The 17941-nt window shown below is 43.6% G+C and overlaps 1 protein-coding gene across 2 annotated transcripts in view; it reads right to left on the bottom strand.

Moving 5' to 3' along the window:
- RHBDL2 (rhomboid like 2) overlaps positions 1–17941 on the bottom strand; it is a 49866-nt gene that overhangs the window by 26956 nt on the left and 4969 nt on the right. Inside the window, exons 1-2 of one of the 2 annotated variants that reach the window (XM_073902872.1) lie at positions 10247–10396; positions 835–1101 (exon numbers count right to left, since the gene is read on the bottom strand). In XM_073902872.1, the coding sequence (XP_073758973.1) occupies positions 835–1080 (246 nt within the window). In that variant the 5' untranslated portion in view covers positions 1081–1101; positions 10247–10396. Of the gene's footprint in view, positions 1–834; positions 1102–10246; positions 10397–17941 lie in introns of those variants that run through there. The other variant, XM_073902870.1, reaches the window with a different exon arrangement.

Raw genomic sequence — 17941 nt, 5'->3', positions numbered from 1 at the left:
TGAGCCGAAGGCAGACGCTTAACGACTGAGCCACCCAGGTGCCCCTGGTTCTATTTTTCTAAAGAACCCTAATACAGTCCTTGTTAAGAAAACTGAGACATCCGTGGGCATTAAGAGGATTACATTAGAGACTTCCTAATGTCCCTGAAGTCACACCCCACGCATACCTATCCCCTGCCAATTCTTTTATGAGACATCATGGCAGGTGCGATGAGGCTTAGGAGAAGCCCAGGCCTGGCCCAGTCGGTAAACGTGACCTTGGGCAAGTCATTCCACCTCTCTGGGCCTTGTACTCTTTTTCTGGAAAATAAAAGGGCTGACGAGATCAGAGTCTAAAAACACACTACGTGCTGCCCACAGTAGACATCAGTAGGGGATCCCATTTTTTTCCCTACTGAAATCTGAAGGGAGCCTATATAGCTCTTCTGGTTAGGCTTCTGTGTTGGCTCCACAAAAGGACCTTACCAATCAATCTAAGTCGGTTCATGAGATAAAACCAATTTGTGACCCCAAGATTATTTGGTTTCTAAAGCCCCAGCAACTAAAATTAAATGAAGCCACTGAAAACTGTAGTCACTGCTGGGCAGGCGACTTGCTTGAAAAATAAAACTCAAACTTGGCTGAAAGTGACTGTGACCATAGGAAAGACCTAACGGGGCTCCAGAGAGGGTGAGGTTGAGTTCTGTGTGTGCTGAACTTGCCACCACCAAGCTCTCTTCCTATATGTCATCCAGTCTCTTCTCCAGATGTGATCGAAGTCCCCTCGCTTTCCCCCCAGTCTTTCTGCAATTCCCCGTGGTACTTGCTCTAGTGCCCACCACCCAACATACTCACCTCGGCAAGGCTGATGGAGATGATGAACACAGGGGGTGGGAGGCAGTTAGCTCTCTCCAGGTATGTTCTTCGGACCTTTTCAGGAAGCATCCATTTTGAGACAACCCTGTGGACCTTTTTATTCTTGAGGGGATCTTTACCTCCCCTGTCCTCTCCCATTTCCTTCTCTTCTTCCAGCTCTCCTTTCATCTCTCTATCCATATTCAGATTCATATCCTCCATCTCCAAATCACGATCAGCAGCCATTGTCCTGGGTCCTCCCTCCACCTGAAAGGGCCATGAATGTCAAGGAAAAATAGATAACTCTATAGTCCTTGGGTCATGGCTCTTTCCTGGGCTCTCTGTATAACCATTGGTTTCCAAGGCCTTTCCTGTATATTAATAGAAGGCAATTGAAGATCTGGTACCCAAATACTCCTAATATCCATACTCTCATCATCTGTGTTCAATTGTGACAAAATGCTAGGGTCTCCCCAAATGAAGGAGAAGACCCCCAGGGATCACTTCTGGTTTCATCTATTGCTACCACCTAAAGGATGGACTAGAGCCTTGGAATAAGAAACTGCCTTGTATACCCTTTCCTTCCCCTCTGCCACTAACTGTCAAGTCAACCATCAATGTAAGAGATGCCTTTGTCGTCAGGTGATGCATCTCAGAGCTTAAACCATGCACACTGCACAACTGAATCCAGTCTTGTCCAGCTAGAGTAAATGGTCTCCTTTCCCTTCTCCAGTTTCATCTTGCTTCTACTCAAAGGCCAAACATAGGTCTCTGATTTCTGATGCAGAATCAAAAATAATTTACTGGGCATCTACTGTGTATGAGGAACAAAGCTGGGGGCTTTCACATCTATTGACTTATTGGACTTCCACAATAACCCCAGAAGGCAGGGATTTGTAGTCCCATTTATAGATAAAAAACTGAGCTGCCCACCCTGCCCCCCCCAAAAGATTCAAACCTACACCTTCTCTAAATTGCCCGTGTCCTTTCTAAAATACCAGCACTGCCCATTCTGTAGCACACTTGAGTTAGGAAGGCCATTCCTTACTGGTTCTCCAGGCACAAGGTCAATACCCTTGCTGAAACACATCTTCCCAGCAACTCTTGGACATCTGAAGCTCTTGGCAGAGTTCCTACTAATTTCCACATCAAGTATTTCCTTGAACTCAATCCTCAACATTCAATTATTCAAGGATTTATTCAGTAAATATCTACTGAACCCCTACTATGTATCAGGCCACCATCTACCCCAAAGTGTTCACAACGTAATGGAAGAGACAGAGGTCAATTAAAATCATACAGATAATTATATCATTACACTGTGATAGAGGACACCAAGCAGGTGCATAAGACAACCAAGGCAGCATGTCTGTAACAGTAAGGACTGATCCACATACTCTTTCCTTTCCCTGTGCCATGCCCTCTGCCATGTTCTAGCCTTCTCCTGTTGGTCTGGTTCTGTTATTTTTTACTCCTGGTTAAACTACTTAAATCATTCAAATGTTTCTGTGGTCAGAGTGGGGGGGCTCAAAAATGAAGGGAAAAAATAATAAAACTAATGTTGCAAAATAGTACATAGAGTAAAATCCAATTTTTATAAAAAGTAATGTACTGATACACATACAGGAAGAAATCTGGAGCATTATCATTACCTGCATGGTGGGATTCACTAGATTTTTGCCCTCTATTGTGGAGCCTGAAGTGTAAACAATTTGGGGGGGGGGGTTCTTTGGGAAAAATAATACAAAATTAAAATTACAAAATATAAAAATTGCAAAAGTGGATACACGGCCTTTGAAGGAGCCCATGCAAGTGACAGACCTGAAGTTTAAGCTTTATTAGCTTCAGAGAAAATCCACCTCTGTTTATATTTGGGTTTTTTTGTTGTTGTTTTTAAGTAATCTCTACATCTGATGTGGATCTTGAACTTACAACCCCGAGATCAAGAGTGACACACTCTGGGGCACCTGGGTGGCTCAGATAGTTAAGCAACTGCCTTCAGCTCGGGTCGTGATCTCCAGGTCCTGGGACTGAGCTCCAGGTCCTGGGATCGAGCCCCACATCGGGCTCCCGGCTCACCGGGGAGTCTGCTTCTCCCTCTCCCTCTGTCTCTCCCCCTGCTCATGCTCTCTCTCTGTATCTCTCTGTCTCAAATGAATAAATAAAAAAAAAAAATCTTAAAAAAAAAAAAAAAGTGACACACTCGACCAACTGAGCCAGCCAGGCAAACTTATTTGATTTTTTAAAGTATGTATTACTATTTTAATTTTTTAAAAAACTAATAAAGGGCGCCTGGGTGGCTCAGTTGGTTAAGCGACTGCCTTCGGCTCAGGTCATGATCCTGGAGTCCCGGGATCGAGTCCCGCATCGGGCTCCCTGCTCAGCGGGGAGTCTGCTTCTCCCTCTGACCCTCCCCCCATCTCATGTGCTTTCTCTCTCATTCTCTCTGTCTCTCAAATAAATAAATAAAATCTTTAAAAAAAAAACTAATAAAGCCATATTTATGACACCTTTACCTGATCCTAACATCTCAACTACTGTATTATTTCTCCCCTCCATTTTGTGGCCCAATGTCTTAAAGGAGGAATCGATACCCTAACCAGCTGGTCATCTGCATGCCCCATTGAAACTGATCTCCTGAGTTATGCCCTTCAAACAAATCCACTTCCGGAGTGATGTGAGAGCACCACGTATGCAGAGCACATATGCAGAGCACCCTTGGCATTTCAAAGCATATCTCCACTGCAAAATCTCACTTACTCCTCAGAATTATCTGAAGTAAAAAGAAGGCAATGATTGTATGCCCAATTCTTCTCATCTTCCACCTTCCCAACAGACTCTCCTGTTGAAATCTCTTCCTCCATCTTTCATCTCAACCATAATTCATTCACTGACTTCCTTCTCCTGCTCCCCACGCAAAGGCACTCTTGTCTTGCAGCCGGACTTCTCTAACTCAGTGAAGAAGAGCTAGCGGCAAGGTCACCAGAGGACAAAAACACAGACCAGGGGAATGGCCCTGTCTTATTTTTCTTTGCACCCTCAGGCATTGGCCCTGGGCCTGGCATCATTAACAGAATAGGGGTTGCCAGAGGGTGGGGGAATGGGGGGAAATGGGGACTTGTGTATCTAATGAGTGCGAAGATTCAGTTTGGGAAGACAAAAAAAGTTCCGGAGATAGATGGTAGTGAGAGTTTCACAACGTAATGTAGTTAATGCCACTGAGCTGTACACTTAAAAACGGTTAAAATGGTAAATTTTAAGTTATGTATATTTCTCACACACACACACACACACACACAAACTAAATAATGCGAAACTTTCAAAGTCATTGTGAAGCTTAGATCTAGTGTTTGTGTCACCAATATGTGCTTCACCAATGATATCTTATAATACTGATATTTTCAGCTTAGGTTAATGTATCTAAATTTCCTAAATGACCGCAAATAAAGTTTTTCACTGTAACTTTTTTAAAAAACATGATCTATGGCGCCAGATGACTGGGATTAGAACACAGCTCCACTACATATCATTGTAATGATGTGTACATCATTGTACACATCACAGTGTGTATACACAGTGTACATACAATATCATTGTATGTGACTTAGGTAAGTCACTTAAATTCTCTGAGCCTCAAATTACATTTTTTTTAAAATGTGGCAAAATACACATAATGTAAAATTTACCACCTTAACCATTTTACAGTGTACAATTCAGTGGCATTAAGTACACGTACAATGTTAGGCAACCATCACCACTGTCTCGTTCAGGAACTTTTTCATTGCCTCAGACAAAAACCCCATACCCATTAAGCAATCTCTCTGTGGCCACCTGCCTCCAGCCCATGGCCACCACTAATCTGTTTTCTGTCTCTATGGATTTACTTATTCTGGATATTTCATGAAAATGGAATCATACAATATGAGGCCTTTTCAGTCTGGCTTTGCTCGGTAGTAGTAAATCTTAAAGGTTCATCTGGGTTGTGGCCCTATATCAGGACTTCGTTCCGTTTTTTTTTTTTTTAAGTACGTGCCACACCCAAATATGAGGCTTGAACTCACTACCCCGAGATCAAGCATCTTGTGGGGGAGGTGGCAATGGGTGAAATAGGTGATGGGGATTAAGGACGGCACTTGTTGTGATGAGCACCAGGTGTTGTATGTAAGTGATGAATCACTAAATTCTACACCTGAAACTAACATTACACTGTATGTTAACTGGAATTGCATAAAAACTTGAAAAAGAAAAAAGTCACCTGCTCCACTGAGCCAGCCAGGCACCCCAGTATTTCATTCCTTTTTATGGCTAAATAATATTGCATCGTATAAATATATAAACCCATTTTTTAAAACATTTTATTTATTCACTTTAGAGATACATGGAGAGAAAGAGCAAGAGAGTAAGAGAGAGAGTACGAGCAGGGGGAGGAGCAGAGGGTCAGGGACAAGCAGATTCCATGCTGAGCACAGAGCCCCACACGGGGCTCGATCCCAGGACCCTGAGATCATGACCTAAGCCAAAACCAAGAGTCAGATGCTCAACCGACTGTGCCATCCAGGTGCCCCTATAAACACATTTTGTTTATCCATTCGTCTGTTGAAGGACATTTAGATTGTTTCCATCTTTGACTACTATGAATGGAGCTGCTATGAACATCCCTGTGCATTGTTTGAATTCCTGTTTTCACTTATTTGGGGTATATTCCTTAGAGTGGAATTGCTGAGCTATATAGTAATTCTACAATTTATTGGGAAACTCTCAGATTCCATTTTAAAATGGGGATAATTCAGAAAAGTAAAAAGAAATTGGGAAAATGATAGAACTTACCTTATAGCATTGTTGGAAAGATTGTTCAAGGCAATGCATGTAAAGCACTTAGAATAGCATCTCGCACATAGTAAACACTCCATAATTGTTAGTTATTATTCGCTATAGTTGGATGAGTGGGTGTGTGGATGGTTGGATGGAAGGATGGGAAGATGAAAGGGATGGGGCTAAGTGTAGGGCCTACTTTCACACTGCAAGTTACTGGGAATCAACAACTATTGAATTGATTTTTAAAAATAGTTCATTAGGCAGTTTCCACATTACAATAGATCATATTCAGTAAATTTAGGGAAGAAGAGAAATCCCCTTTTATGTTACTTTTCCCCAGCAACTTTTCTGAGAAGAAAGTTCCCTCCCCTACATCTACCACCCTCCCACTTGCCCAACCTCCCAGGGTCAGACACTAAGTCTGGAGACCTAACTATTTCATTAATTTTCCTTGAATGATGGTGATTATTTCTAGATGCACAACTTCTCATAATTGGCAAAACAATGTGGATGTAAGATCTGTAGCTTTTAACAGCAAATATTAAAGCATTTTAAAAATAAGTTCAGGGGCACCTGGGTGGCTCAGTGGGTTGAGCATGCGACTCTTGGTTTAGGCTCAAGTCATGATCTCACTGTTGTGAGATGGAGCCCCATGTCAGGCTCTGCACTCTGGGAAGAATCTGCTTTTCCTTCTCCCTCTGCTCCTCCGTCCCCCACCCCCACCCCCGCTTGCACTTTCTCTCTCTCTCTAAAATAAATAAATAAAATCTTTAAAAATGAATAATAGTTCAAGGGCACCTGGTTAGGTCAGTCAGTAGGGCATGCAACTTAATGTCAAGGTTGTAAGTTTGAGCCCCATGTTGGGTGTAGAGATTACTTTCAAAAAAGTAAAATAAAATGTTTAAATAAATAAATACAAATAAGTTCAGTTAGGGATGATTAACATTGTATTAATGAGCCCTACTGTAAATTCAAATACCATACATGATCACTTTATGAGGAAATGAAATTCTACATTGTTAATACAACTTTATAGCTAAAAAAGGAGCTAAAAAAAACCTAAGGATTACATTTCCTCAAAATTTTTTCTCTAGATTTCAAATTTTCTAGAAATTTTACAGAGGCAAGCCCAGCATTTTAGGCAGTTTAGAGAAATGTACTTCCTGTGCTGCAAAGATATCTGACCCATTCGGCTTCGCCAAGACTCACTGCAGGTCTGCTTTGTTCCTTGGCACACACAGCAAAGAGATCTGACCTGTAGTTCCAGCTACTTCAGATGCTAGCAACAGATGAAAATGTTGGTAGTAACTGCTGCATGTTGGTTTTAGCTCTCTTCTCAATGATGGTCACACTCTGACTTCGAGCCCTGTCTGTGTGCCCTGTTTCTTGGAGACAGCGGCCCCTCCTTGATTAAGCATCTCTCTGACATCTGCTGCTCAATGCTCACAGGTGTGCTCCCAGACTCTGGCATTCCTTGGCCCTCCCACTCCTGTTTTATCTTCTGCTCCCACACCTGAATTCCTGAACACAGTGCACCACCTTGGAAACATTCCTGATCAAACAATGGAAAAGATTATCCAAAAAAAAAGAGAAAGAAAGAAAAGGATTATCCATACTCATGAGGCTGTGGGAAATAGGTGCAGTCTTTTTGGAAGGCAATTGGGCAGTACCCAGAAAATATGAAAAGCATATACCTTTCAATGGAATCACCCTACTCCTAGGAATCTATCCTGCAAATGTATTTGAGCAAGTACACAAAGCTGTATTTCAAAGATGTTCAGTGCAGAACGACTTACAGTAGTGAAAAATTACAAAGAACCAGAATATACTTCAATAGGGTTGTTGTATTTTCTGACAGTTCTAATTCTTTTTTTTTTTTAAGATTTTATTTATTTATTTGATAGAGAGAGACACGGCGAGAGAGGGAACACAAGCAGGGGGAGTGGGAGAGGGAGAAGCAGCCTTCCCGCGGAGCAGGGAGCCCGATGCGGAGCCCGATCCCAGGACCCCGGGGTTAATGACCTGAGCCGAAGGCAGACGCTTAACGACTGAGCCACCCAGGCGCCCCCTGACAGTTCTAATTCTTAGGTAGTTCTTCCTTATACTGTGCTGAAATCTGCTCACCAGCACCTCTGCTCCTGGGTCCAAGGTTTTCCTCTCCAGGCTAATCTAAGGTTATACCGTTAATTTTGTCCTTGCATGGGTGTGGTCCAGATACTCCATAGGCTCTACACGTCAGAGTGGGGATAGTCTCTGGAAGCATACATCAGATTACCAGAATTTTTGAAGGCCCAATTAAATAAAGCAGGAATCTCAAAACAACTCAGCAATGATTACAACACATCATATAGTCTAACAGGTATAAAAGCATCTCAGCTATCAAATTATTCACTTGGTCACTCTCATCACGGTGTTACGTATGGAGTGAAATTATTTACTGCACTGACTGTGCTTTCTTACCCACTAAGCAAAGATCATCTGAGTTTCTTGGGCTTTCTTTCATGTTGGCTTGATGTTATGCCTCACCTCCTACCTTTTATCTTCAGCAGGTGGCGGTCAACAATTTGTTGAAATCCATCTCTCTTTCTCTGTCTCTCTGTCTCTCTCACACACACACATGCACACACACATACAGATCAAAACTGGGTGGCACTGCTATGGAAAGTTCTCATCCTACTAGTATGGAACAATGAGGGTAGATGGTTAAAAAGGATGTTGGGGCGCCTGGGTGGCTCAGTCGTCAAGCGTCTGCCTTCGGCTCAGGTCATAATCCCAAGGTGCTGGGATCGAGCCCCGCATCTGCATCGGGCTCCCTGCTCAGCAGGAGGCCTGCTTCTCCCTCTCCCACTCCCCCTGCCTGTGTTCTCTCTCTCGCTGTCTCTCTCTCTGTGAATAAATAAATAAAATCTTTAAAAAAAAATACTCCCCCTGTGAACCAAAAGCCAAAGACCTTCCCTTCATGGTTGGCAAGTTTCCTTTTTTATTTTTGTTTTTTTTCAAGTAGGCTCCACACCCGACATGGTGCTCAAATTCATAACCCTGAGATCAAGAGTCACATGCTTTACCAACTGAGCCAGTCAGACGCCCCGGGAAGTATTCTTAAGAGGAAAAGTGGAAAGAACGTCTCTACATCCTGACTTTATCTGGGATAAGCATTGCTCATGTTATGAATCATGAAGCCATTGTGTTGGCCAAGGATTAGAAAGGGTGGAGCTGTGCTCATTTACCCAGAACACTCTTCTGCTTTAAAGAAAAAAAAAATGTAGAAAAAGAGATTTCCATAAGGAGATTTACACGGGAGATCCTCGACAATGGCAAGGGATTTTTCCAAAGACCTTTCAGGAGCCTTAATATACCACATAGTGTCTCCCAAAATTATGTTATAAATTATAACCGGAAAGTTTTTAAGTGATTGCATTTCAGACCCTAAATAATTCTATAAATGCAGATGTAAACTTATTTATAAAATTTGTTGTGTGAGGAGTATTAATTAACTATGTTCAACACTTTGCACCCAAGGTCCCAAAGAAGAAAAGAAAATAGAACCTCGGTTAGTTAATTGTGCCTCTTCATCTTTAAGTAAAGTTTAACCTCTCTCTCGAAGAGCAGTTTCTGCACTGGCTGAAGCACTCATTAAAACAACTTCCCAAAGCCCTTTTCCTTGTATCTATGTGACACACATGGTAGATCGCTTGGTATCAGAGATCCTAGGCACCGCTGAACCTAACATTCCATGCCAAGTTTATCCAAAACTTCTATTTGTGGCCACAAAAAAACAAAAGTCAGTTTCTCAAGCTTCTTCACTTTCTTCTCATTTCTATTTCTAGCACTATCAAGTGATTTATTTTTAGGAGTCTTTTCTACTCCGCCAACAAGAAACAAAGATTTTAGTCACTGCATGCAGGTTACCTAGAGGCTGGAACTCATAGAGACGAGTGAAATCCCGTGAGATGTCCAAGTGGCATGGCAGGCCTGGCTCACTCACTAGGAAATGATTGGCTCCAGCAAAGTCATTCAATTCACATCCATTTACAAAGGGCCTTTGGGGGTAGCTAATGAAATGCAAAAACCGTAAGTGTTGAAGCTGCAAATGTCAAGGGCTCCCAGTGTCTTCTTTTGATAACACTTACATAGTGGCCATTTGTTAGGGTTCTTGGGGAATTCTACATCTCATGAATCCTGGCGGGCAGCAAGGACCACTTCCCGCTACGGAAGGTAAAAATCCCCAGTCCTCTCGGTTCCAGGTCCCTAGGCAGCTAAGTCTCGGGTCGTGACTTTGGCTTCACCAATCTGCCGCACTGGCTTAGGATTTTTGAGGCTGGAGCTTGAAGACTGGCTGAGTTCTTTACAGCGGTGCACTATTAAAGCAGCATATCCAGTGTGCACGCGGTTGGGGTCAGGGTGGCATCGGGCACCCAAGGCCAGCTGTATCTTCCAAGCAGGCTGCTGCACTGAGCACACAGCGGCAATGGGGCCTTCTTCACCTACCTGGCCCTGCGATGTGGTTTTGGTTTAGTTCTAGGTACCTGGTCTCCTTTTGTCTCAGCTTGTTTCCCAAACCTTGTTTCTGCAGCCTTCCAATGATTCTGTAACCTACCTGTGATACTGTGATATACTAAGGTATATCTATTTGGTCTTCCTCCCCAGTTCTGGCACAGCTCCTAAAACCCTTGGAACTTCCTGAGTGACAGGGGTGGGAGGAGCATCTTCTGTTATTCATATAAGCCCCTTTCTACCAGACCTGAGCTGGTGCTCCAAGGAAGCGACTCCCACAGGATGGGGGCTGGTTGCCTGAGGAAATAACCAGGTGATTAGAGGGTTGGAACTTTCAGCCCCACCTCCGGCAAGGGAAGAAGGGCTAGAAATTGAGTTTAATCAGCAATGGTCAATAGCCAATCACACCTATGTAATGGAACCTCCATGAAGACTCTAAACAGAAGAGTCAGAGAGCTTCCAGGTTGGTAAACACAGTGAGGCGCTGGGAGAATGAAACACCCGGAGAGCGCGTGGAACCTCTGCATCCTCTCCCATCCACCCTGCCCCATGCATCTCTTCCATTTGGCCGTTCTTGAGTTGTATCCTTCATATAAAAAACCAATAATAATAAGTAAAGCCCTCTCCTGAGTTCCGTGAGCTGTTCTAGCAAATTATTAAGCCCAAGGAGGGGGTCATAGAAACCCCAATTTATAGCCAGTTGATCAGAAGCCCAGACTCGCACCTGGCATCTGAAGTGGGGAGCAGTCAGAGGGCACTGAGCCCTTAACCAGGGGGGTAGTTGGTATCAGAATTGCTTGGCGTGAAAAACCCACATATCTGGCATCAGAAGTGTGAGTAGGAGTCGAGAAATTTTTCTTTCCCTACCCAATGTGTTTGCAATAAAACTCATTTACAGGAGTCATCAGCCAGAATCCGTTTCTGTCCCTTGCAGCCAAGAACCTAACTAATAACACCTGAATACCCAAGAAACTCTTCCAAACTCTACCTGGGGTCTTCCTGTTGCAAGTTAAACTCATTTCTTGTTCTGCATTAGGGAATCACAGTGTAAGGAGAGCACAGAACCAGGAGACCTGCTTTCTGGTCTAGACTCTGCCGCTTCCACGCTGTGTGAGCCAGGGCCGGTGGCTTCCACGCTCTGAGCCATGGTCTTCTACCTGCACAGGGAAATGGACACGCTGCACCAGACCAGGAGTTCCCCAAACAAGTTCTGCCTTAGAATCACCTTGAACGTTTGTTTTTTCAACATTTGTTTTTATACAGCTTCCTGGGCCCCACTCCTGAAAACACTAATTTAATAGATTTAGCAGATCTATGACAAGTGACGCAGTACCTTCGAGAACCACAAACTAAGGACTCCAGGGTCCACTCCTCTCACAAACTCTGGGCTCTTCCAGTGGAGAGCAGAGAGAGTTTTATTGCTGTACTCCTTCTGCCCAGAAAGTTCCTGGCACACAGGAGGTGTTTTGAGAAAATACTAGCATCTGCATAAAGGGTAAACAAACTCTCTGCAACTTTTCTGTAAATCTAAAATTATTCCAAAAGAAAAAAAGTTTATTTAAAAGAATACGGGAAGGAAGGAGAGGGGAATTCTATCCAGACCACATCAACCAAGAGTCTTATATCACTTTGTGTTGAAAAATGCCTTCCACCACGCTTTTCCTCTACACCCTACCCCCTCACCCCATATCATTCTGCCATCACTGAGCCATCAGAGGAGACCGGCAAAGCCACCATTCTGTAATGGCTACGAAAGGGCCTGTCACCTGACTTTGTGTTTGGCACTGTGAAGACCCAAGTTCTGTTCCCAGCATACCCCTTAATTTCACTGTGCCTCAGTTTCCTCGGCTGTAAAATAGACCCCCTTTCTCCCCTCAGTATCTTACAGAATTATTGTAAGAAGCAAATGAAATAATAAGAGTTGCCATAATTGTGAGCACTTACTAGGGGCGCTGGGTGGCTCAGTCGTTAAGTGTCTGCCTTTGGCTCAGGTCATGATCCCAGCGTCCTGGGATCGAGCCCCACATCGGGCTCCCTGCTTGGCGGGGAGTCTGCTTCTCCCTCTGCCCCTCCTCCTGCTCCTTCTCTCTCTCGCTTACTCTCTCTCTCTCTCAAATAAATAAATAAATAAATCTTTAAAAAAAAAAAATAGTGAGCACTTACTACATGCCAGATTCTATGCTAAGCACTTGATGAGCATTCTCTTCATTAATGTTCATAACCACCTTATAAAACAGGATAATAACAAAAAAATGAAAATAAAAAAATAAAATAAGATAATAACATCCCCATTGTATAGATAAGGAAACTCAGGCTTCCAAAGGAACTTGATCAAGATAATGCAGCCAGTGAGGGGAGGGCTGGGAGAGGAGCCCGGGGTGTCTCACTCCACAGACCTTGAGTGTTCCTCTGCCTTGTGATTTCTATGCACCATCCTTCCCTCTACCCTCATCTCCTGCTTCTTCCTCCAGCTGCCCAAACAGACCCGGACTAGAGCCCAGGAGTTTCCAAATAGGGGCTGTCGAAGTGGCAGGTCATCGGCCCAGAGTCTGGGGCTGGGAATCCCCAGCATTCCCACTGCTGCCCCAGGGAGTCGAGATGGACACAGGCACCCAGGAAAGGAAAAGGACTCGCCTCTCTGAGAACCCAAATGTCTAAGTCAGGCTCACCTTCCCTCCTTTACCTTACCCAGGAAAGCACGGGCAAGGCCACCCACCTTAGGACAACTCCTCTTTGGCAGAAGAGACTTTGGATCATTAGTTTGTGCAGCTTTCCTAGTTGCATTCACATGAGTAGGTTTCAAATATCTGAATTGTTTCTTTAAACAGCTGGCCCCACCCACTCGTTGGTACCAGGCGGGGCCCCTGCCAAGGCTGAGTCTAGCCTTCATGTGGCCTGGGAGCCCAGGAGGCTGGGCAGCAGGGCTGTGCTGGGTGTACCCAATTTTTGCCCAGCCGGGCCTGGTGGGGAGGCTTTTGGTGGTGTTGCTAGGCAACCTGGGTAATTGGAGAGGCCACACCACGGATTGGGCTTCTGGGCCGCAGAGATTAACAGCCTCCTTCATCACACTGCAAACCATCATTAAGCCCCGTTCCAGAGGCCTGCAGCAATCTCTGTGGTTGTAGCCTGAAAGAGTACTTTTTTAGCTACAGAAATTAAGAACCAGCTTTTCAATATTATGGGTTTGTGGCTGAGGTTGTTTTGTTTTTGCTACATCTCTGAGAATACACTTGGAATAAATAAGCGAACGATTTAAAAACAAACAAAAAATGCCTTCACAAACCCCCTTTTCCAAAAGTTTTTCTTATTCCTAAAGCAAAGCAAACTTGCACTCTCTGTGAGGGCAACTAAGGTAGAGACACTGCTTCCTGAGGTCTGTGCATGCCCACGACGTGTTAAAAGCTTCTTCCTTGGAATCCCACACAACTGGGGCTGTGGTTCAGGATGGGGGGGGCGGCAGGGCCTTGGTCCTGAGCAAGGCCTCTCAGCAGAATAATTTCTTTGCATCTCTCCCACTCAACAACAATCAAAATACCCCCCCTTCCCAGGCTCCAGCCACTTTCACTTATACTATTTCAATGGATCCTCCCTATGAGGATAACGTCATTACTAGCCCCATTCTACAGATGAACAACTAAAGCAAAAGAGGCACCCGTGATCATATACCTACCTAGTCACACCAAAGCTGAGACACAAACCCATTTTTCTGAAGCTAGATGGGCTCTCCACTATCCACACTGCTTCCCCCAGCACTACCTAAGATAGGCCATATAACTTTGTACCTTATTACAATCTAAGTAATAGTAATAACAATACACACAGGCATAGAGACACAAGAACTTCATCTGTGTCTCCTACTATCCTCCACACATCATCCTTGCTGACTGTGGTCAGGCTTCCAAACCTGCCTCATGTACACTAAGGAATATAGTCTGGAAGAATTCCCAGAGATGGACACCCTATTTAAGTCGGTTAACCAAGTCTACCAGAGTACGGAGCTGAAGGAAAACACTGACCCTCAGCCATCTCCACCTTCATTCGAGGAGCTGACTCTGTTTGACAGCATTTTGATACTACGCTGTCAGTCCCGTAAGTAAAGAGGCAGAATCATTGCTCTCATTAGATATTTGTAGTTATTCTTCAAAAGGGCTTTCACCGCCTCTTCTACAGTGTTTCTTGAATAGTGGTCCATCGATAGTGACCAACTGTGCGATTTTGCACAGGACTAGGGATTTCTTGGGATGTGGGACTTGAGGTGCTAAAATCAGGACAGTCCCAGGCAAACTGAGGACAGTCACCTCTCACAGACCCCCTACATCGGAATGATCTGAGAAGACTGTAAAAAAATATTGACGTCTGGGCTCATGAGCCCAGCTCATCCACCAATGGCATCAGAGCCTCTGGAGCTAGGGCCTGAATACTGGTATATTTTAATGTGTAGCCCAGACTAAAAACCCCTGGATTCAGAGGGTCTGGGCTGGGGTCTTGCCCAGGAATCTGCATGCCTTTTTGACAGCTCTTCAGGGGATTCGTATGCATACTGTGGTTTGATAAGCAATGAATTCTTATGTGATGTATGCATTCACTGGACAAGCACTCCCTGAACGTCTGCTATATGTTGGGCTCTGGAAACATAAGAAAAAAACAAACAAAAAAAACACCTCCTATTCCTAGGTTCTCCCTATCCGGTGAGGAATAAAGATCTATAAATTGTCCCAGCACAGTATACTGTGGTTTAGATTTATAAGTGACTCAGCACCATCAGGGTGATTATGGTTAATCAGTTCCCAGAAGCTTCGTGTGACAGATTAAAGATGGGAGTATATTATTTGCCATTCCTCCCACTAAGATGTGGGGTTCGTTTCTCCTGCCCTTGAATCTGGGCTAGCCCTGTGACAGATTTGGACCAGAATATGTGGCAGAAGTAGTACATCCCAAGGTCAGGCCCTAAGAAATCTGCAGCCCCACTCTTGCTCTTCTTGGAAGCCTAAGACCATTGGAAGGTTGACTACTGGGGCGCCTGCCTGGCTCAGTCAGTGGAGCATGCAACTCTTCATCTTGGGGTCATGAGTTCAAGCCCCACATTGGGCGTAGAGCTTACTTTAAAAAAATATATAAATAAATAATAATTAAAAAAGAAGGTTGGAGGGCATGTGATGTAATGAGCACTGGGTATTATATAAGACCGATGATCACTGACCTCTACCTCAGAAACTAATAACACATGATATGTTAATTAATTGAATTTAAATTAAAAAAATAAAGTTCTTGTGAAAGTCAAAAAAAAGAAATTGTGGAAATAAATAATTAATTAAAAAATTTAAAAAGGTTGATTACTCTGAAGCCACCATAAATAAAAAATTTAAAAATTTAAAACGTTGATTACTCTGAAGCCAACACCAAAAATGTAATGATGAAGCCCAATCTATTCGTATGGAGAGAGAGGTCATGCAGGAAAAGCATAGGGGTGCCAGACCTATGCATAAGTAAGGTCTTTTTTTTTTTTTTAAGATTTATTTATTTGAGAGAGAGAGAGAGAATGTATGCGTGTGGGAGTAGGGGGAGGGGCAGAGGGAGAGGAGAGACTCTCCAAGTAGACACAGGGCTCACTCTAAGGACCCTGACTGAGATCATGACCTGAGCTGAAACCAAGACTCTGACGCTCAACCAACTGAGCCACCCAGGCACCCCTAAGTGAAGCCTTCTTAGACCTTACAGCCCAGCTCATCCACCAAATGAAGACCGCCAAGTCGGTGACCCTGAGCCAACCAACACCACACAGAGCAGAACTGCTCAGCTGGACTCTGCCCAGATTCCAGAGCAACAGAATGGCATCCCGTACCATTCTGCCTTCCCATTGACATTGTTCATCTTGGTATCCCTCCGTAGAGTAGACCGCTGGTGTCCTACCTGAAATATTCTCCATCTCGGTTTCTACTCCTGCCCCCCTCCAAAACAAACAAACACAACCATAAATCAGAGTAGAGCAACTCTCTACTCAAAACCTCTCGATGGCTTTTCACTGTCTTCGAGAAAAATACAGGATCCTTACCAGGGCTGGTAAGGTCCTGCATGACCTAGCTCCTGCCTTCTTTGTGGAATTTTACCACTCTCCCCGCAACATCTCTGTTCTTTCTTTTATATACAAATATATGTATCTTTTTATTGAAGTATAGTTGACATACAATATTATGTCTCAGGTGTATAACATACGACTTGACAATTATATACATTACAAAATGCTCACCACAATAGGTGTAGTTACCATCTATCACCATACGACATTATTATAGTACTATTGACTATATTCCCTACGCTGTACTTTTCATCCCCATGATTTATTTTATAAGTGGAAGTTTAACCCCTCGATCCCCTTCACTTATTTCGCCTAACCCCTCACACTCTCTCTCCTCTGGCAACCATCAGTTTCTTCTCTGTATTTATGAGTCTGTTTCTGTTTTTGTTTGTTTGTTTATCCGTTTGCTTTGTTTCTTAGAGTCCCCATATAAGTGAAACCATATGGTAGTTGTCTTTCTGTCTGATTTATTTCACTTAGCATAATACCCTCTAGGTCCATCCGGGTTGTTACAAATGGCAAAATCTCATTCTATTTTATGGCAGAGTAGTATTCCATTATATATATCTCACATCTTCTTTACCCATTCATCTACTGATGGACACTTAGGCTGCTTCCATATCATGGCTATTGTAAATAATGCCACAATAAACATAGGGATGCATACATCTATTTGAATTAGTGTTTTTGTTTTCTTCAAGTAAATACCCAGAATTAGAATGACTGGATCATATGCTATTTTCATTTTTAATTTTTTAAGGAAGCTCCATATTGTTTTCCACAGTTCTTCTTCCTATCCCAAGAACACCCCAAGCTCTCTCCTGCCTCAGGGTCTTTGCACTTGCTGTTCCGTTGACCTAAACCTCTCTCCTCCACCCCTCCCACACACTCTAACATATATACACAAGGCTACATCCTTCATAACAAAGAGCACCTCCCTAGGAAGTCTCCCCGGACCCACCCCTCTGCCCACCCCGTATATTCTAGCACATTCCCTTGCTTATTTGCTCCCAGCACTTGTCACTATCTAAAAATATCAGATGTGTTTATTCGCTGTCTTTTCTACTAGAATATAAATTCCAGAAAAAGTAGAAAATGTGTAGTTTTTACTCCATTTGTAGGTGCTCAGTAAATGTTTGCTGAATAAAGCATCAAGAAATGAAGAAGGTAGGAAGTATGGAGTAATAGAAATCACAGCATCAGAAATGCCTCATCTTGTTTCACTTCTGCCTCTGCTTACCCGTGGACAAGCCACTTCATCTCACCTGATCAGGAGCCTCATCCCCAGCATGACACACATGGCCAGTGATGTGTATGAGCCATATGCCAGAAGTCTTCACATTGTTTTGCTCACGAATCCCCAATACATTCTTCTCTAAGATTTTATTTATTTATTTGACAGATAGAGACACAGCGAGAGAGGGAACACAAGCAGGGGGAGTGGGAGAAGGAGAAGCAGGCTTCCCATTGAGCAGGGAGCCCGATGTGGGGCTCGATCCCAGGACCCTGGGATCATGACCCGAGCCGAAGGCAGATGCCTAACGACTGTGCCACCCAGGCACCCCCCATTACATTTTGAAAAAGCTATGACCCTCGCACACATTGTATGATAATGAATAAAATCTTTTTCACAAGTTAAAATAGGTTCCAAGACAGAATTTTCTGGTATAGTCTTATTAGAAACATGCTTTAGATATGTTTTCATCTAAGCCTTGGAATTAC

Source organism: Callorhinus ursinus, unplaced genomic scaffold, assembly GCF_003265705.2.
Source record: "Callorhinus ursinus isolate GAN/ISIS: 27379988/994484 unplaced genomic scaffold, GSC_fseal_2.0 scaffold18, whole genome shotgun sequence".
NCBI lineage: Eukaryota > Metazoa > Chordata > Mammalia > Carnivora > Otariidae > Callorhinus > Callorhinus ursinus.
This window is presented reverse-complemented; position numbering and strand designations above follow the sequence as displayed.